General features: G+C 38.1%; 1 protein-coding gene across 1 annotated transcript in view; it reads right to left on the bottom strand.

Annotated features, from left to right (window-relative positions):
* The window catches only part of GPR176 (G protein-coupled receptor 176), a 28,999-nt gene extending 13,494 nt beyond the window's left edge, over positions 1-15,505 (bottom strand). The window contains exon 1 of the mRNA XM_058165833.1: positions 15,042-15,505. Within this exon, the coding sequence (XP_058021816.1) occupies positions 15,042-15,261 (220 nt within the window). The 5' untranslated portion in view covers positions 15,262-15,505. The remainder of the gene's footprint in view (positions 1-15,041) is intronic.
* Positions 15,506-17,488: the final 1,983 nt, after the last annotated feature.

The raw sequence follows: 17,488 nt of genomic DNA, 5'->3' as shown, positions 1-17,488 counted from the left end.
CTTAGCAATTATAACACATTTCCCAAAACAAACTTGTAACCGTTCCAGATGTTGCTCATATAATAATATATAAATGAAACACAGGTAGGCCTCAGCTTATGACCATAACTGGGTCTGGAATCTTGGTCAATGAGCAACGCAATCAAAGACATTGTGTAACCACTTTGCTCAATAACCACAATCTTGACACTCCTGCAGTGGTGAAATGTAAAATTTGTTACTATCGGTTCTGTGAGGGGTAATGTGACTGGGTGGGCGTGGCCTTTTTTTTTTTTACTTTTAAAAGCATTTAAAAGCCGAAGAGGTTGTAAAAAATGCTTTTAAAAGGTTCTGGCGATCAGGCAACTCAGCTGGATCATCAAAGGAGCCTTTTAAAAGCATTTTTTCTACAATCTCTTTGGCCAAAGAGGTTGTAGAAAAAATGCTTTTAAAAGCTTCTGACAATCCCAGCTGAGCCGCATGATCATCAGAGGCTTTTTTTTTTTACTTTTAAACGCATTTTTTCAGCCGAAGAAAAAATGCTTTTAAAAGTACAAAAAAAAAAAACCCTCTGATGAGGTGGCCATGCGGGGGGGGGGGGCAAGGATTTTTGCTACCGGTTCTCTGAACCACCTACCACCATCACTACCAGATTGGGTGATCCAGTCCGAACCAGGAGCATTTCACCCCTGCACTCCTGCCATTAGGCAATCTTGTGGATCATTAAGCAGACAAAATCTGAGATAAAGGATCATGGGGGCAGATTGTGAGGTTGTGGGAGGCACTGGAAAGCCTGTTGCAGATTACCTGGCCCCCAGCCCACAGGAATCTGCTACAGCATTGGAGACCTTGACTGCTCACCATCTGATAAGCCTGGGAGGCTTGAGCCATGTATAGGACCCACCAACTCAAGCAAATTGCTGCATTTATCTTTTTTTTTTCTCCTGCGGCTACTGACAAGCATAACCAACCTATTGCCTTCCTATCCAGACCGCCTCAGGCCTTTCAGCAAATGGACATCTTTCTTGTGATCATTCTGAAGGGTTCTTCTCCAAATCATGCAATTTGAAGAAGGAATTTTCCAAATGATCCTAAGAATATCACCGCCTTTGTGAATATACCCATCCATCTATGAATAATCATAATAGCAAGAAGACCCGTCTGCGGTCATTGTCTACTGATGGGACTTAGGCACTTGAACTACTGTATTTTTAAACAGAGGTTTCAGTCTAATTTAGGAAGTTTACAGGCATGGAAAAAGGATTGGGAGAACCAATGGTGGGGTAATTTCTCCCACTTCACTGAGCATTCCCCCATTAAACTGATAAGCATCCCTTCTACTTCTTCATTCTAACTAATAATAAAAATTGAACCTTGTCAGATACTATGCATTATTGCAGTCCAACCTGATAGGGAGCTATTGCTGAACACTCTTTAACCATGCATTTTGAGCACCTATTTATCCATGTAATTATCATGTCCAGCCTACACTGAATCTGAATGTTATGACATATATTGTCAAATTGTTTCCTGAAATCAGGGTATATTGCTTTTAAAGCATTGCATAATCTACTGTGTAACTAGATAATAATAATTAAAAAAACTTTAGTATAGCTAAAATAATATTTTTCTCTTAACAATTTCATATAAATTTCTGATAATCACCAAATAATTTTTAAAGTGCCTACAAATCACTCCATTTATAATCTGCTATAGTGCTCCCCAGTATATTAATGTCAAGAAATACCAGTTTGCTAATTCCCTCAATTTTTCAACTTTTTGAAAATAATGTTAACATTTACTTTTCTCTAGACCTCTGGCATTTAATCTGTTCTTCTGGGGTTCTCAAAATTAACACATGAAGTTTTAGCCAAGCCAATTGTCAGTTCTTTCAAAACCCTAGAATGCTACTGATCTGGATCTTGAGTTTCAAAATAATTCAAAGTATTCCCTAATTATGCTTCTGTCAGTTTCAAGTTTTAAAGCTATTTCTTCATTCTGTTCCTCATAATCTGAAACACATTTCCTTTCATTGGAAAAAAGGTAATCTGAAACAGGAATAAATTAGCTCTATCTTTTCTTTGTTACCTGTTAAACACTTTGATTTATCCACTGAAAATCTGATATTCTGATTCTATTCTCTAAGCCCTTATAAATTGCTTCTACTATCAATTCATTCTAGTACCAATCAATTCATTAACACTCTGTCCCTATGTGTTTGGTGTGCTCTTAAGTATATTTATTTCTGTTTTATTAAAAACTGATCTCCCAGCCTGTCATTGAATTGTGAGATGATTACTTTTCATTGTTATATCAAAAAGCTTACACAGGAGAGACTTTTTAGAACCCAAACTATGAATTCATTTTATTTAGGCCTCCAAGCCTGAATTTACCAGATGTTTTAGATTTTACTGTTATGCCACACCAGAACCTACATACAGACTGTTATGCAGTGCCTGTATACAGTTCCTGGTCACTGTTGCAATTGTTCAGATTAGCAATTTGGGGCTTTGTGCTGTTGACAGTGTTTGAACACTGCAGCTCACCAAGTGTCCTAGAAAATGTGGATAGATCATAGTTTGAATCTCAGTAAACCTACTGGAGGAGTAAGATGAAACAGGTAAAGGATTGGCCCAAATGAAATCCAATTTTTTTTACTCCCAGTCCTGTGGGTTTGGCTTGGTGGGAATGGAAGGGGAAGGATACTGCAAAATCTGCATTCCCACCCCACTCTAGGGGAAGGATACTGTAAAATCTCTATTCCCACCCCACTCTGGGGCCAGCCAGATGTGGCATTTGCCAGTTCTCTGAACTGCTCAAAATTTCTGCTACCGGTTCTCCAGAACCTGCCAGAACCTGCTGGATTTCACCCCTGGATTGGCCTGATTTGAAGAGGAAATAAAAGAAGCCAGTTTTTCTCCCACTAACAAATAATGTGATCAAATGTAACCCTCTTGATCCTTGATGACATGCAATTGTAATGCATTACTGAAGTATGCTTGGGTCCTTACAAAGAGGGAGCAGGGAGAAAAATACGTTTAGTTCATCATTTCTAGTCAGATGTCTAAATTCTGAAATAAATGGGGAATCTACAGTCAGCTTCTAGCAAAGCCTGATTTCTGTAAAGCAGAATTAAAAATACCATAATGGGCAACCTTTTATACATAGTGAGGTCAGTCTATCATTTTTCTATTACGTTTCTCTGCTCAATGCTCTATTTTCAGAAGTCTCAAATATAATGTAATTTAAAATCCCCCATCAGCTACTAAAAAGGAGTACCCATGGTAGTTGCCTGCCATATGCAATCTCTACAAGGTCTTGATATTACAGTATACATGTAGAACTCACAAAACATAACGTACTGCACTCAGGAGGCCCTAAGAAAAGAGAACAAAAAGTCCTTAACGTTAAAAGAAAACCTAGGATCAGCATGCTGTTCCTTATGAAGCCCATAGATGTTGTTTTATAGTGTCTTTCACACTTCTTGAAAGTTTGGATAGCTGCCCACAATGCCTTTGGAAATCTGAAGAGGCAATTAATCTGAGTTCCAAACCTGGAACAAACTGTAATGCCTGATGGTCAGCAAATTAAAGGTGAATAAGAAATGGCAGTCAGACTGAGTAGCAAATGCCCACTAGAGGGACTGATTTGAAGGCAATAATTCCATTTAAGAAGAAAGGCACCTGCTTAAGTCTCTTGTATATGTATGAAACTTCAGTCAGATAACCCAGACATGATGCTGGAAAAGTCTAATTAACACTTCTCTTTAAAACAAACAAATACACTTAAATACATGATTAGTGAAATAGCTTCAGCAATTAAAGGAAGACTATTCTTTTGCTGTAGAGTTTTCTTTATTTTCTTTATTTAACCAATTGTCACAAACCAAGTTTATCATGTAAGGAAAAGTTAAGATACTGTATACATACACATATTGTATTTCATATATTGGATATCAGAGACAACCTAGATTAGGAAACTTGCACTTGGGGAATAAGAATTAATCCCAATTCATAAAGCAAAAGGAAAAAGAAAATCTTTTCTTTGGTTCTCAGGTTGGCTGGAGAATTCTGAAAGTTGAAGTCCACACATCTTAAAGTTTTTATTTATTTATTTTATTTGTCAAGCATGTATTTTATGACAGATACAAGTGTAAACATAATTATAAATACATTGAAAAGGATACATATAAAATAAAACATTAGGACAGGGACGGTAGGCACACTGGTGCGCTTATGCACGCCCCTTATAGACCTCTTAGGAATGGGGTGAGGTCTATAGTAGACAGTCTAAGGTTAAAGTTTTGGGGATTTGGGGAAGAAACCACGAAGTCAGGTAGTGCATTCCAGGCATTGACAACTCTGTTACTGAAGTCGTATTTTCTGCAGTCTGGTTTGGATCGGTTTAACATGAGTTTGTATTTATTGTGTGCTTTTGTATTGTTTTGGTTGAAGCTGAAGTATTTATTGGATGGTAGGACATTGTAGCAGATGATTTTATGTATTATGCTTAGGTCAGACCGAAGACAACAAAGTTCTAAATTGTCCAAGCCCAAAATTTCGAGTCTGGTGGCATAAAGTATTTTGTTACAAGCAGAGGAGTGGAGGACTCTTCTTGTGAAATATTTCTGGACTCATTCGATTGTATTAATGTCCGATATGCAGTGTGGGTTCCAGACAGACGAGCTGTATTCAAGAATTGGTCTGGCAAAAGTTTTGTATGCCCTAGTTTGCAGTTCAATATTACCAGAGAAGAAACTACACATGATTAGATTAACAACTCTTAATCAGGGGTGAAATGCCGGACGTTCGATATCCCACAGAATTCAGTGTTAAATGCAGCAGAGAGAATGCCAACCTTTCTCCCTCCATTCAGAACGGAGCTGCTGCAGCCTCTCCCTTTAAGGTAGTCCCCAGGAGGGAGGGGGCCAGGAAGGAACCATAAAGGGAGCAGCAGCTCCGTTGTGAATGGAGGAAGAAAAGTTAGCATTCTCTCTGCCACAGAATTCAATTTAAATGCAGCAGAGAGAATACTAACTTTTCTCCCTCCATTCACAACGGAGCTGCTGAAGCCTGTCCCTTTTAAGGTAGTTCCCAGGAGGGAGGGGGACAGGGGTGGGGAGCAGCTGGAATGGAACCGTTTTTGTGAAAGGCAGGAAAATGGGGAAGGGGATTTTCCTGCCTGTCATCCATTCCTTAAACTCAGCGCAGACTGAGGGAAGGATGGTAGGCAGGAATATTCCCCTCCCCATTTTCCTGCCATTCATGACAAGGAGTGGCTGGGAGGGGAGGGACCAGTGAGGTGACCCTCAATGTGAGTGATGTCGAGTTGGCCACGCCCACCCAGTCATATGATCTCCCCAACAAGACATGTCCAAAGTACCAGTAGGGGAAATTTTTTAATTTCCCCCTGCTCTTAATGCTTTTTTAGCAATGCTGTTACAGTGAGCTCTGGCAGTTAGATCATTTGAGATGAGTACTCCAAAGTCTTTGACAGAGTGAGGGTCGTCTGTTAGCTCGTATCCGTCCAGCTTGTATTTTGTGTTCTGATTTTTTTTGCCAATGTGTAAGACAGAGCATTTGTTGGTTGAGATTTGGAGTTGCCAATTGTTTGACCATTCTGACACATAGTCAAGGTCTTTTTGTAGAGTAGCAGAACACTGGCTTTGATCTATGACTACCCACTGCTATAAGTGGAAGCAATCTCACAGTCACCAAGCTGATCCTCAGCCAGACCATGAATATTGCTTGCCAGATTTTGGATTTTATTCTGGGGTGCCAGCTTCTTAGTTTAATGCCTCACTGGATATGCATTTGGATATCATAAAGTGGGCTCTTAAAAATAGCAGTTTGTCATATGCACCAAAGTTGGAAAAGAGCCTAGTTACACTCAGTAAAAGAACTAATCTACTGTTTTTGCAACAAATTTATTAAGCTGCAACTGGAACCTAATTCCCTCCTTTCTGGCAAAATCTTATTCTCAGTGCCACAATCTTTGGGCTAAGAAAGAAATACAATTTATTACATTACTTTTCTTTCTGGATTATTGAAAATTGTTCCTGGTTTGTTTAAAACATCCAATTTCTCAATGAATAAGTTAGCTATCTCTATACTAGTTAATAGTTCAGATTCGTTGGAGAAAAATAATAGTTTTAAGGGGTTGTAATAAAAATTGTGGTCCCTACAATGTTGAACCAAGACCCTAAGACTTGCTAGACTAGAGTCTGTGACAAAGTAATAGCATTGTCTATGTAAAGTAAACATGGTAAAGGTAATGGCAAGTTCTTGTATGTGTGAATTTATCAGATGTTGTCAAAAGATGCACACTTGCTTTACCCTTTTGTCTACTGGGATCAAACTGGAAAGCCGACCAACTTTACACTGCACTTTGTATTAGAATACAATTTGTAAACCAGTAAGAGTGGTTGCTTATCAGTACAAGACATTGATTTTTTTGTCAGAGATGGACTCTTGAAGTTGAATTGAAGTCCACAAAGTACAATAGTTTCACAAATGCTACGAGAGTTTTGATTTAGTACTGAAAATGTTTTGTTGGCTTCAGGCTGCAGAGTGATACAAAACAAGAGGGCAATTTAGATCACATAAAAGGAATGGTTTCTTTTTACAATGCATGGTATCAGAGGTGGGTTTCAGCAGGTTCTGACCAGTTCTGGAGAACCGGTAGCAGAAATTTTGAGTAGTTTGGAGAACCAGTAGTAAAAATTCTGACTGGCCCCACCTCCATCTATTCTCTGCCTCCCAGGTCCCAGCTGATCGGGAGGAAATGGGGATTTTGCAGTAACCTTCCCCTGGAGTGGGGTGGGAATGGAGATTTTACAGTATCCTTCCCCTGCCACGCCCACCAAGCCACACCCACAGAACCGGTAGTAAAAAAAATTGAAACCCACCACTGCATGGTATAAAATTCATTTCCATATGATGTGCCAGTAGCAGTTCTCTTCATCAAATTCATGAAGGATTAAAACTATACTGTTTGTAAGTACTATTCATGCTGGCTATATTTTATCTGCAAAATAGGATACAGCTTTTTTTTTTTTTTAGTAAGACTTGCTGGTTACAGTAGTTTTCCATTGAATTTCATTTTTCACTGTGGAATCAGTGCTTTGCAATCCCCAATGCTTCCTTTTAGAAATGTGTTTTATGTTTCTGTGTTATGATTGAACAATTTCTTGTCAAGGACTAAGAAGAAAACAAATAACATAAAACAACCTTGTATTTTCATGCTATCGTAATATTTTTATGCTATCGTAATTGTTTTTTACTTTTGGTAGAATAATGTTATTGATGCAGGATCCAAACTGAGTCAGACACTGGAACCAGAAATTAGTTCTTGCAAGCTTTCAGACTCATGCTGGAGCCCATCTTCAGGGAACTTCTGTTTCCAGTTTTAGGATGGGCTCCAGCATGAGTCCAAAAGCTTGGGAGAACAAACCTCTGGTCCCACTAACTGACTCAGATTGGAGCCTGCAACATTCTCCTGGGACGCTTGTATTTCCCTTCATTTCAATGTTATTGATGATATTTCAATATTCCTTGCATTGACTAACATGATAACCAGTTTAATATCAAATGGATGCACTCTTAATAGAAAAATAAGTCTGCAGCAAAAACTAAACACTGATAAAATAAATTGATTGAAATAAAAGGTACTTATTTGCTACCCAGTTACACTGTACCATCATCATGGTATAACTGAAACACCAAATGTTTTAACGAAAATAACCTAAACTTAAGATGACTTCATTGCATTTGTATTTACTTGAAATATTTAAAAAATTCTAAAAACAGGCTTGCTATTTTGTGAAACTTTCTAACTTTCTAATCACTTATTTTTCTTCTAAAATATTGTTTGTAGTTTTAGCTATAAGGAATATGATTTTAGGCAACTCATCATTTAGAAATATAGGATGTCATTGTTTTGTTTAATGAGGATAACGAAAATAATGCTCCACAGACTGAACAAAATTATTGATAACGTCAGAGTAGGAAGTATCCTAGATTGCTTTTGGGGATGTAATTGTAGATTCTAAATTCAAGAGCAACTCAGTCTGGAAATTGTAAGTAAACCTTCCTTTTGTAATTTGTCTGCTAATATCAGTTCTTTATTCATATTTTACACCAGTCTGTTACTACTGACCTTCAAATTTTTTATGTTTTAATTTTCACAATTGCTTATCTACAGGTGAGGCATTTTCCTGTTACTTTGGTTAAAAATTCAAGGGTCTTCTTATCTGCAGATGGGCTTATACATGGGTAAAGTATATGGGTATACTTTTAAAAAGTATTACCATATATGTATTCATTTTAAATGAATGGCTGAAATATGTTTGCTTTCTGCATATGAAGTGTCTTTTTATTAGGAATGATTAAAAATTGATTGTGATTAAAGTCTATATATTACAATATGTTTCTGTTTAGTTCTCTATTTTGGAAAAGTACCTGGGGGGGGGAGTTTCTTTTTATATACTAATGCATGGATGGATGGATGGATGGATAGATAGATAGATAGATAGATAGATAGATAGATAGATAGATAGATAGATAGATAGATAGATAGATATAGATATAGATATAAGCAAGCAACTTTCTAACCATAACCATAAAAAAGATATGGCTGAACTTAAAATAAGACAGTTTTGTTCTAGATGTAGAGATTTTAAGGTTAAAAAAAGGGTATTTCACAGGTTATGTTCTACAGCTGCTTTATCTCCTAGAAACCTCTTATGGGAGAACCATGCTGAATTCCTGACCACTGATATCTCATATTTCTCTTGGCAATACTCAGATGTCTTAGCCTGAAGCTTCTTTTTTATTCTAGGAAGTGCACAAAAGGATCTGAAGGCTTTCAGCAACAACTTGGATACTCTGAGAATGAGTCAGTAGATGTTTCATGGACAGGACTATGATTGTCCATGTACCTTCATCAAATCATTGGCTGATTCAATGAAAAGGCATTATTGGCAAAAAAAAAAAAAAAAAGTACCAGCATCTGTCAGTGACTGCCAGTTTCTACCCTGCCAGTAACTGCATAATACAAGATGGAAAAACTAATTACATCCAGAATCATTATTGTCTCTTTATGTTCATTTGAACACTATTATTATTCCCTGTGACGTCACTTTCCATTTTCTCCCTGCAGTCTATTTTTGGTTAAATGGATCTCAAGGTAATGAACCAACCTAAAATTCTACAGAACTCTTTTCACTAATTCAGATTTAAATAGTTATTTTCTTCTTTCTGTTTGACTCTGAGCACATCGCTTTTGTCAAAAACTCAGCTGTTTACACATGGCTTACTTTCTTTAGTCACCGTGGCCCTTGGGATAATTTTTTCAATCTGTAAATTGTGGGAAATAACCAATTTTGGGTGAGTCAATTCTTATCCAAAAATGATGCAAAATAGATATGCTAAGCATTAAAGATGCTTAAAACAGCTAGTTGGCAAATAAAACTCAGCTCAGGAGGGCTGCAAACATTCAGTGCATGCTTCTTTAGACACACTGCAACCTACATAATGCACTGCCCCCCCTCCCCAGCAGAAACATATTTTCAATACTCAGCATAAAACATTTTTTAACCTATACCAATCTTACTATCAGCAAAGAATGGGTAGGGCAGTGGCAGTTCTACCCACGCCCTCAAAAAGACTATTTAATCCTGGCCTGCGCTTCAAACTCTGATTTGATAAAAGAATGTTCTGAATTTCTTTTCCCTCCCAACTCTTCCTTAACAGTTTCTCTATAGGATATAAGACTTAACCTGATCAGAATTTGCTTTCTGTCTTTCTTGAACAAGATTAGCACTTAGCGTCACATCACATGCTATGCTCAAACATATAAACCAGTGGTGAAATCCTACCAGTTCGCACAGGTTCAAGAGAACTGATAGTGATAAAAAGCTACCTGTTTGTTAGAATGGTATTTCCGACAATCAGCTGTGCCGCGCAATTTAAAATCTCTAGAAAGCAGGAAATCCTGATTTCTAGTGAATCTAAACTGCGCGGCACAGCTGTTCCCCCCTCGCTGTTCTATTTACCTTCCCAGGCCTCCTTTTTACGTGCACAGTGTGCATTTGGCACATACTGTATATGTGCGTGCATGCAGTGCACATTTGGCGTGAACTATGCATGTGTGCATGTGCTGCGTGCATTTGGCGCATGTTGCATATGCACATGCAGTGTGAGTTTGGCACACACTGTGAATGCACACATGTGCAGCGTACATTGGGCACACACTATGCACATGTGCGGGCAGCACACATGCGCGGGCAGCGAACTGGTAGCAAACCGGGGAGGATTTCACCACTGATATAAACTCATGTATAATTCATACAATATGCTTCAACAATAACTTAATTCATATAATAGTGTTGCACCCATAGACTATCCTATCTTAATTTAGACTATTATGTTATGCCTTCTTGGCTTACATACAGCCATTTTCCCTTTGTGTATGGTCAGAGGAAAAAAGTACCTATGTTCAGAATAAAGACATTTATACTAACCCTATTTAATTGTTAATTGTTTTTATAAATCAATCCCTTTCTACACTGTATCCCATTTATACTTTTCAGTTTATTTTGCTTGATTAATTTAATATAAAACCAAACAAAATAAGCAATGTACTGTACAAATTATGAAGAAAGAAAAATAAACAAATTAAAATAAGAAACAACATATAGGACATATTTGCACAGATGCATTCTGTCTTTCTGAGACACACACATACATGTACACGCACACACATTTCAATAAATGGGAGGCATATTTCATTATAACCAACATCCACAAATAATGTGGATTATCCTCACCCCATTCCTAAGAGTTCTGTAGGGGGCATGCATAAGAGCACCAGCGTGCCTACCGTCCCTGTTCTAATGTTCCCTTTAATTGTATTCATTTTATGTATTCAATTCATGCTTATATATATATTATTTAATATTATTTAACTCGACAAAATAAATAAAATAAATAAATAAATAAAATAATCTATGTCAATACAGTGTGCAGTTTGTTCCTAAGTTCCTAATAACATCAGATCTGTATAGATCTATAGATAAAAGTAAAGGTAAAGGTTCCCCTTGCACATATGTGCCAGTCGTTCCTGACTCTAGGGGGCAGTGCTCATCTCCGTTTCAAAGCCAAAGAGCTAGTGCTTTCTGAAGACCTTTCCGTGGTCATGTGGCTGGCATGACTAAACACCAAAGGCACACGGAATGCTAATACCTTCCCACAAAGGTGGTCCCTGTTTTTCTACTTGCATTTTTTACGTGCTTTTGAACTGCTAGGTTGGCAGAAGCTGGGACAAGTAACGGGAGCTCACCCCATTATGCAGCACTAGGGAGTCGAACCGCGGAACTGCTGACCTTTCAATCAAGCTCAGCGTCTTAACCACTGAGCCACCTTCATTGATGCTATTCAATGGTATGCAAAGTTGAAGTTACCTCAGATTACTCAATTTCCCCATTCAAAATTGGTGTGCAGTCTGCGGGGTTTTTTTTGACTCACTGCTCTTATTTGAATAAGAGATGGCAGCTGGGATCAAGAGGGCCTTTGCACAGATCTATCTAGTATGTCAAATGTGCCTCTTCGTGGATAGCTGGCCATTTGACTGTTCATGCCCTATTCATCTTAAGAATGGACTGCTACAATCAGGGATAAAATCTACTTACCTTCCCTACTGGTTTGGAAGTGCACGCTCTGCCAAGCGTGTGTATGCATCATGTGCGATTTTGGACCCTCTGTGCATGCGCAAAGCCTTCTGCGCATGCACAGAGGGTAAAAAACAGGTTACTTCCTGGTTAAAACCAGGAAGTAATGACGTCTGGGTGGGTGGGCGGAGCTTCACGCTGCCGCCGCTACAGGTTCACTAAACCATGCTCTGCCACCACTATCGATTCGCCCGAACCAGTGCAAACCAGTAGCATTTTACCCCTGGCTGCAATGTAAATAAGTCAATAATTCTTTATATAACTTAAAATCAAGTAGGGGAGACAGCAACTGGGCAAAATGATACAAAACCTCAATGAACAAGCTCACAGCCATTCATGTAGAACTGCAGAATGGATTTTACATATCCAGCCTCAAAATGGCTTACAGTCTTAGAAGGATGGAACCTCTGTATATACAATTACTGTTTGTACCATAAATGTCACTATATGTTTCTATTCTGCAACAATTTATTTTGCATTTTACCCTTTAGTTTCTATTATGGATTTCATTTTATTTGCATTTTATTCTTCATTCTGTATTTTGTACTTAATTATTAATTTGCTCCAGCTCAAGTCTTTATAAATTATTAATTTGTTGCTTGTTCTAAAGGAAACTATTTTAGTTCTTTGATTCTGTTTCTGTTATGTGTATCAATGAAAAATTGTTTACCTGAAAGAGACTGTATTGTGTATGATTCTTGGATTTAATTCCCCAAAATTCATTTTCAGCCATTGTTTAATACATTTGGTGTAGATGTTATAGTGGTCTTAAATATGAATGCCTGCCTGAGAGGTGAGGTAACAAACAGGCCTCAGATGACCCAATTATCATCTATCATATAATTAACAAACATTGTTTATACTTGAGTATAAAGATAGGAAATCTAGTTAAAAGCACAACAAATTTTGTCTTACTTCAGACAGTGTAAGGAATACATAGATGTCTATGGAAATTCTCAATCATCCAGGCTATGATTGTCCCAAAGATGCTTTTCCAAAAGGCAACAGAACTGAAGAAGCTTCTTGGAGGAGAAGTGAAATGTTTTCAAAGAAAGAAAGAAAAAACCCAAGAAAGTCCAGTTGTCTTTTGGAAAAACCTTTTGGAAAGTCCAGTTGCCTTTTGGAAGAATACATGGCATTACAAAGATATTTTTATGCATAACATCCTATGTGTACAAAATGCTACACAATCAGCCAGTTATTGTTAAACAATTAAATCCAGGAATTTTCTATGAATTCATGTATTCCTCCCTATCCCTATTCATTCAAAAATTCCCTCTTTTCTTTTTCTTTTTTTAATTTTGGCATTTATAGTATACAGAGTTGGAAAAATGATCTGTTATAGTCCCAAAGGTGTTTTTTTTTTCAAAAGGCAACCGGACTCTGGGTTTTTTCCCCCCCTTGAAGACATTTCACTTCTCATCCAAGAAGCTTCTTCAGTTCTTCAGTCAAAACTGAATCAGCATCTGGGATGAAAAATAAAATATCTTCAAGAAAAAACAAAGTCCAGGTGCCTTTTGAAAAAGTACCTTTGGGAGAATCATGACCTGGATGACTGAGAATCTCCACAGAGATTTATTTCAGGGTTATATGTTCATGAGCAAAGTTAGTCCACGTTACAGTTTGCAAATTTATTTCTATCATGGTTGCAAACTGAATTATTTTATTGTACTTCTATATCTTATGTATCAAGGAATAATGCTGAGCAGTTATCTTTTTATAAAATGCCAGTGTGTAAAATTAACTTAGGTTCAGTTCAGAGCAGATACAAATAATACCAGCCATAGGAGGTAATAGGATAAGTAAAAGTACAACAAGCAAAATAAATCTGGAAGCATCACAAAGCAGGAACCTTTCTTGGAAACAGAGGTAACAGTATATAGGAAACCAGAGCATGACAACATGATAAACGTATCTAATAGATTAAAAATAATCACAGACAATACATTAATACAGTAATATAACTAGGAACTCTAGGACTCACAAATGTACTTCCAAAACACTAGAACCAACAATCTTTTAATCTAATAAGGAAGCACTGGATATGACGAGAGAATTACAACTACAGTTGCCTGAGCTTCAGAGATGCCTAGAAAACAGGGAATTTAGCTGTAAATTCCAGGTATCTCCAAAAAGTATACAGGTAGGGAATGTCTAAATATGCCTAGCCATTTAGTTTAAAATTTAAACAGTATTAAAAGGAATTACTACTCAGAAAGGACTTTGACAAAAGAACTGTCTGAACTAATAGCCTCTGTGAGGTTAAATGATCAAACCATTTGTTATCTAAGACAACAATCAACTAATCAATAAGTAGTGATTCTCATTAAACTTGGTGTAGTAATTTTAGTATCAAATAAGCATATTTTAAAAGTCATATATTAATTTATCAAACTTTACTATATCCAATTGAAAAAAGTGGAACCCACAACCTTTCTTTTTGTTTATGTTTTCTGTTAGAAATTCAGTAAAATCCTCAAATATTTCTCTTTTAATTAGTCTCTCAATTCATAGTAAGATGAATGGCTGAGATGTTTTCATTATGTTTACTTCCTAATAAATTAACATAAAAGTTAAGTAACATCCAAACATAAACACCACATAATTCTTCAGATTTTCATCCCACATCTCTGCATACAACAAGATTGGACTGGGAATTATAGCTTAAAACCTTATATAGATTTTCTAGGGACTTAGATTTAATTCACACACATAGATCATTTCTTCAGGAAGGTAGTAATCCTGAACGCATGATCAATAGAGCTGGCTTCAACCAAGGAGAGAACTAATTGGAGAGAGTGATTTCCCTGTCTAGAACAAGTGATCATTATAATATGGGATGCTGCAGAGGACCATCATTATGCAACTGGCCTGCCACTAGAAAACTTTTCTGGTGTTGCAGATGCATAGAATGTAAACAAGGAGCAGAAGTAGAGGGAACTCCTACAGGAAACTAGACTTCTTTATAAAGCTTTCTAAATGAATATGGGCAAGCCCTTATCTCTCACCCCCTGTCCACAAAGTACAAAGGATTTGGAGGTGGTTGTTGTTTTTAAGGTTACAATCCTGCATGGAGTTCAGCTAGGTAATTTCCTTTGCCTTTATTGGAAATAGGCCAGCTGTGCAGAAGATAGCAATTTCTGATGGCCAAAGCACAGCACAGCACAGCATACTGTCATCTAGGAAGCAGCATAATATTGAACGGTGACGATCGTAAATCCTTCTAAGTGTGTTACCTCCTAGAGACCATAGCTCTTGGAACAGTTAAGTCCTGTATAAACAAGACCACTTCAGAGGAGAGAAAAAACCCCACCCTGCAACTGTGTTTACTTACCTAGCAGAGAACCTATTAAGATAACAACCTGCATAACGGTAGTAAAATGTCGATAGGTTTGTTCTTCCCTATATGCCTCGTATTCTGACGTCCCGACCGCGTGGGCGCTTCGGTTGATTCCCACGATCTGAGCACTGGATGCGTTCAGGGAGCTTTTGACAGCCTGAAAGGGACCGCGCTCGCTCGCGTTGGCTGAAGCCCAGCTTGCATTGTAGCCCATGGCGGGATGTCCTTCTGCCTCCCTCTTACTTAACAGTTACCTCCGCACGAAGCCAGCGCTCTTCGCCGCACAAAGCACGCAGTTAGCACCTGCTTTTCTAAGCGCAGCCGTTTTTCCATTGTGTTCCCACTTAAATGTCTGGACCCTGGAGAAGCCGTCTGACGTTTCAGGTCTGCATCTCATTCCAAAGAGGGGCACACATCATGGCAAAATGGGAGAGGGGGCGGGGGGAAAGCTGACTGCATCTGGCACTCCGTTGTCCCATATTTCTTGCTTCCCCCCCCACACACACACACCCCCTCCCTCGCTTCAATGCCACTGCGCGCCCGTCTCTTTTCAGAGCGTTTGCACCGCCAAAAGCGCAAACAAAGCCTAGCCATCTGCTCTAGTACGCGCAACCGGCGTGCTTCCAAGCGGGGCACTTGACAACGCTTTTTTTGGAGGGTTTTTTGTTGTTGTTGTTGTTTTTTGGCACGGCGAAGCTCAGGACAGAAGCTGGCACATCTTGGAGAGGCATTAGCCTTCCTTCCCTATCCATTTTCCTAACGCAGATGCCATTTCAAGCATTCTGCCATCCTCGGGTGGTTTCCGATCAGCGAGGCTTTAAATCAGGCTTGATTGTTCTGGCATTTGAAGAGCTTGACGCTGCTGCCTCTCACTTTACAGATTGGCATCAGCAACTGTTCAAAGGTTTTGAGGAACCACCTGGTTCGCCTTCCACGTTGACTGCAGAGAGTTTTCTATTTTCCTAGAAAGAAAGAAAGAATCACATGACACGTGACCTCAGCGAGGTGGGCTCTGATTTTTTGTTTAAAAAAAATTGAGAGGTGGCAGCCATTTTGCCTTTTGGACTGTCAATTTAAGGACTGGATAAAACCACGTTGGGGAGGTGGAACACTATTGCACTGCAGAAAGTGGTTGTATTTATGTATATTAGAGGAGATAAAAGTTTAACCTACTGAAGTTTTAATTGATAAAGAACTTTGCAATTTAGCAAGGCTTGCAATCGTTTAATTTTTTTGACCTCCCATTTGTAATACACACATAAAATACCTCTTTTAAAAGCATTTTGTCTATTAAGTTATTTATTAAACGTAAGTGCCATTGACTCTCAATGAGTATCCAAACATTTGCAAATTTCTTTTAAAACTTATATGCAAAATATTACTAAAGGCCCAATAATAATAATAGGGCCTCTGGTGGCTCAACAGGCTAATGCAGCCTGTTATTAACAGCAGCAGCTTGCAATTATTGCAGGTTCAAGTCCCACCAGGCCCAGGGTTGACTCAGCCTTCCATTCTTTATAAGGTAGGTAAAATGAGGACCCAGATTGTTGGGGGCAATAAGTTGACTTTGTATATAATATACAAATGGATGAAGACTATTGCCCTATACATTGTAAGCCGCCCTGAGTCTTCGGAGAAGGGCGGGGTATAAATGTAAACAAAAAAAAAAAAAAAATTTATAGAAGCACTTCACTAAATAGGGTCTCTCTTCAAAGAAGGAACTCAGAAAAGAAATTGGAGTTCCCTTTTATACTTAGCATAACAAGAAAAGTAGAGAGAAAAAGTTGGTTGGAGCAATCACCCTGTCCATTTACATCAGAAAAATGGACAATTTGCTAAACATCCCATAACACTAAATGTGCTTATGCTCCCTCAGAGTCTAACTTTCACTTCCCCAAAATGTCACAGAGAATATTGCAGCTTGCACAATTCTGTTTTTTGTAGGTGTAGACAAATCACAGAATCTGAATATTTTTCTCAAGCCCTTTGATGCTAGTCAACCAAGTACTAGTCTGTGGCGGGATTTTTTTAATTGCTTATTCCTTTACTGTTGACTGTTGACCTCTAAGGTGGAAGCTATCTACCACTTCTTCATTGACCACTCCAAAGTTGATTGTTGTACCTGGCTTTCTTCTTCTATAGTTTAAGGTTAAATCTGCGCTTCTTCCCTAATTCCTTTATTTTAGTTTCATCCCAATCATTTTAGCCCCTTTATTTTCACTTTAATTCACTATCCTGGAAGGTCCTTGTTGCCTTCTTCATCTACTTCCAAAACAATTGGCATCTAGAAAGTCTTTCACTATACTGAGTGAACCTTTTGAGTTGGTGGAATCTGGGCAACAATATATCAGCTTGCAAGATAGTCTTTTAATAAAGTTGCTAGCTTGCATGGATGAACTTGAGTTGCATTCACTGAATACTGGCCGAATATTCAAATAATG

This window comes from Ahaetulla prasina, chromosome 1 (genome assembly GCF_028640845.1).
Source record: "Ahaetulla prasina isolate Xishuangbanna chromosome 1, ASM2864084v1, whole genome shotgun sequence".
NCBI lineage: Eukaryota > Metazoa > Chordata > Lepidosauria > Squamata > Colubridae > Ahaetulla > Ahaetulla prasina.
This window is presented reverse-complemented; position numbering and strand designations above follow the sequence as displayed.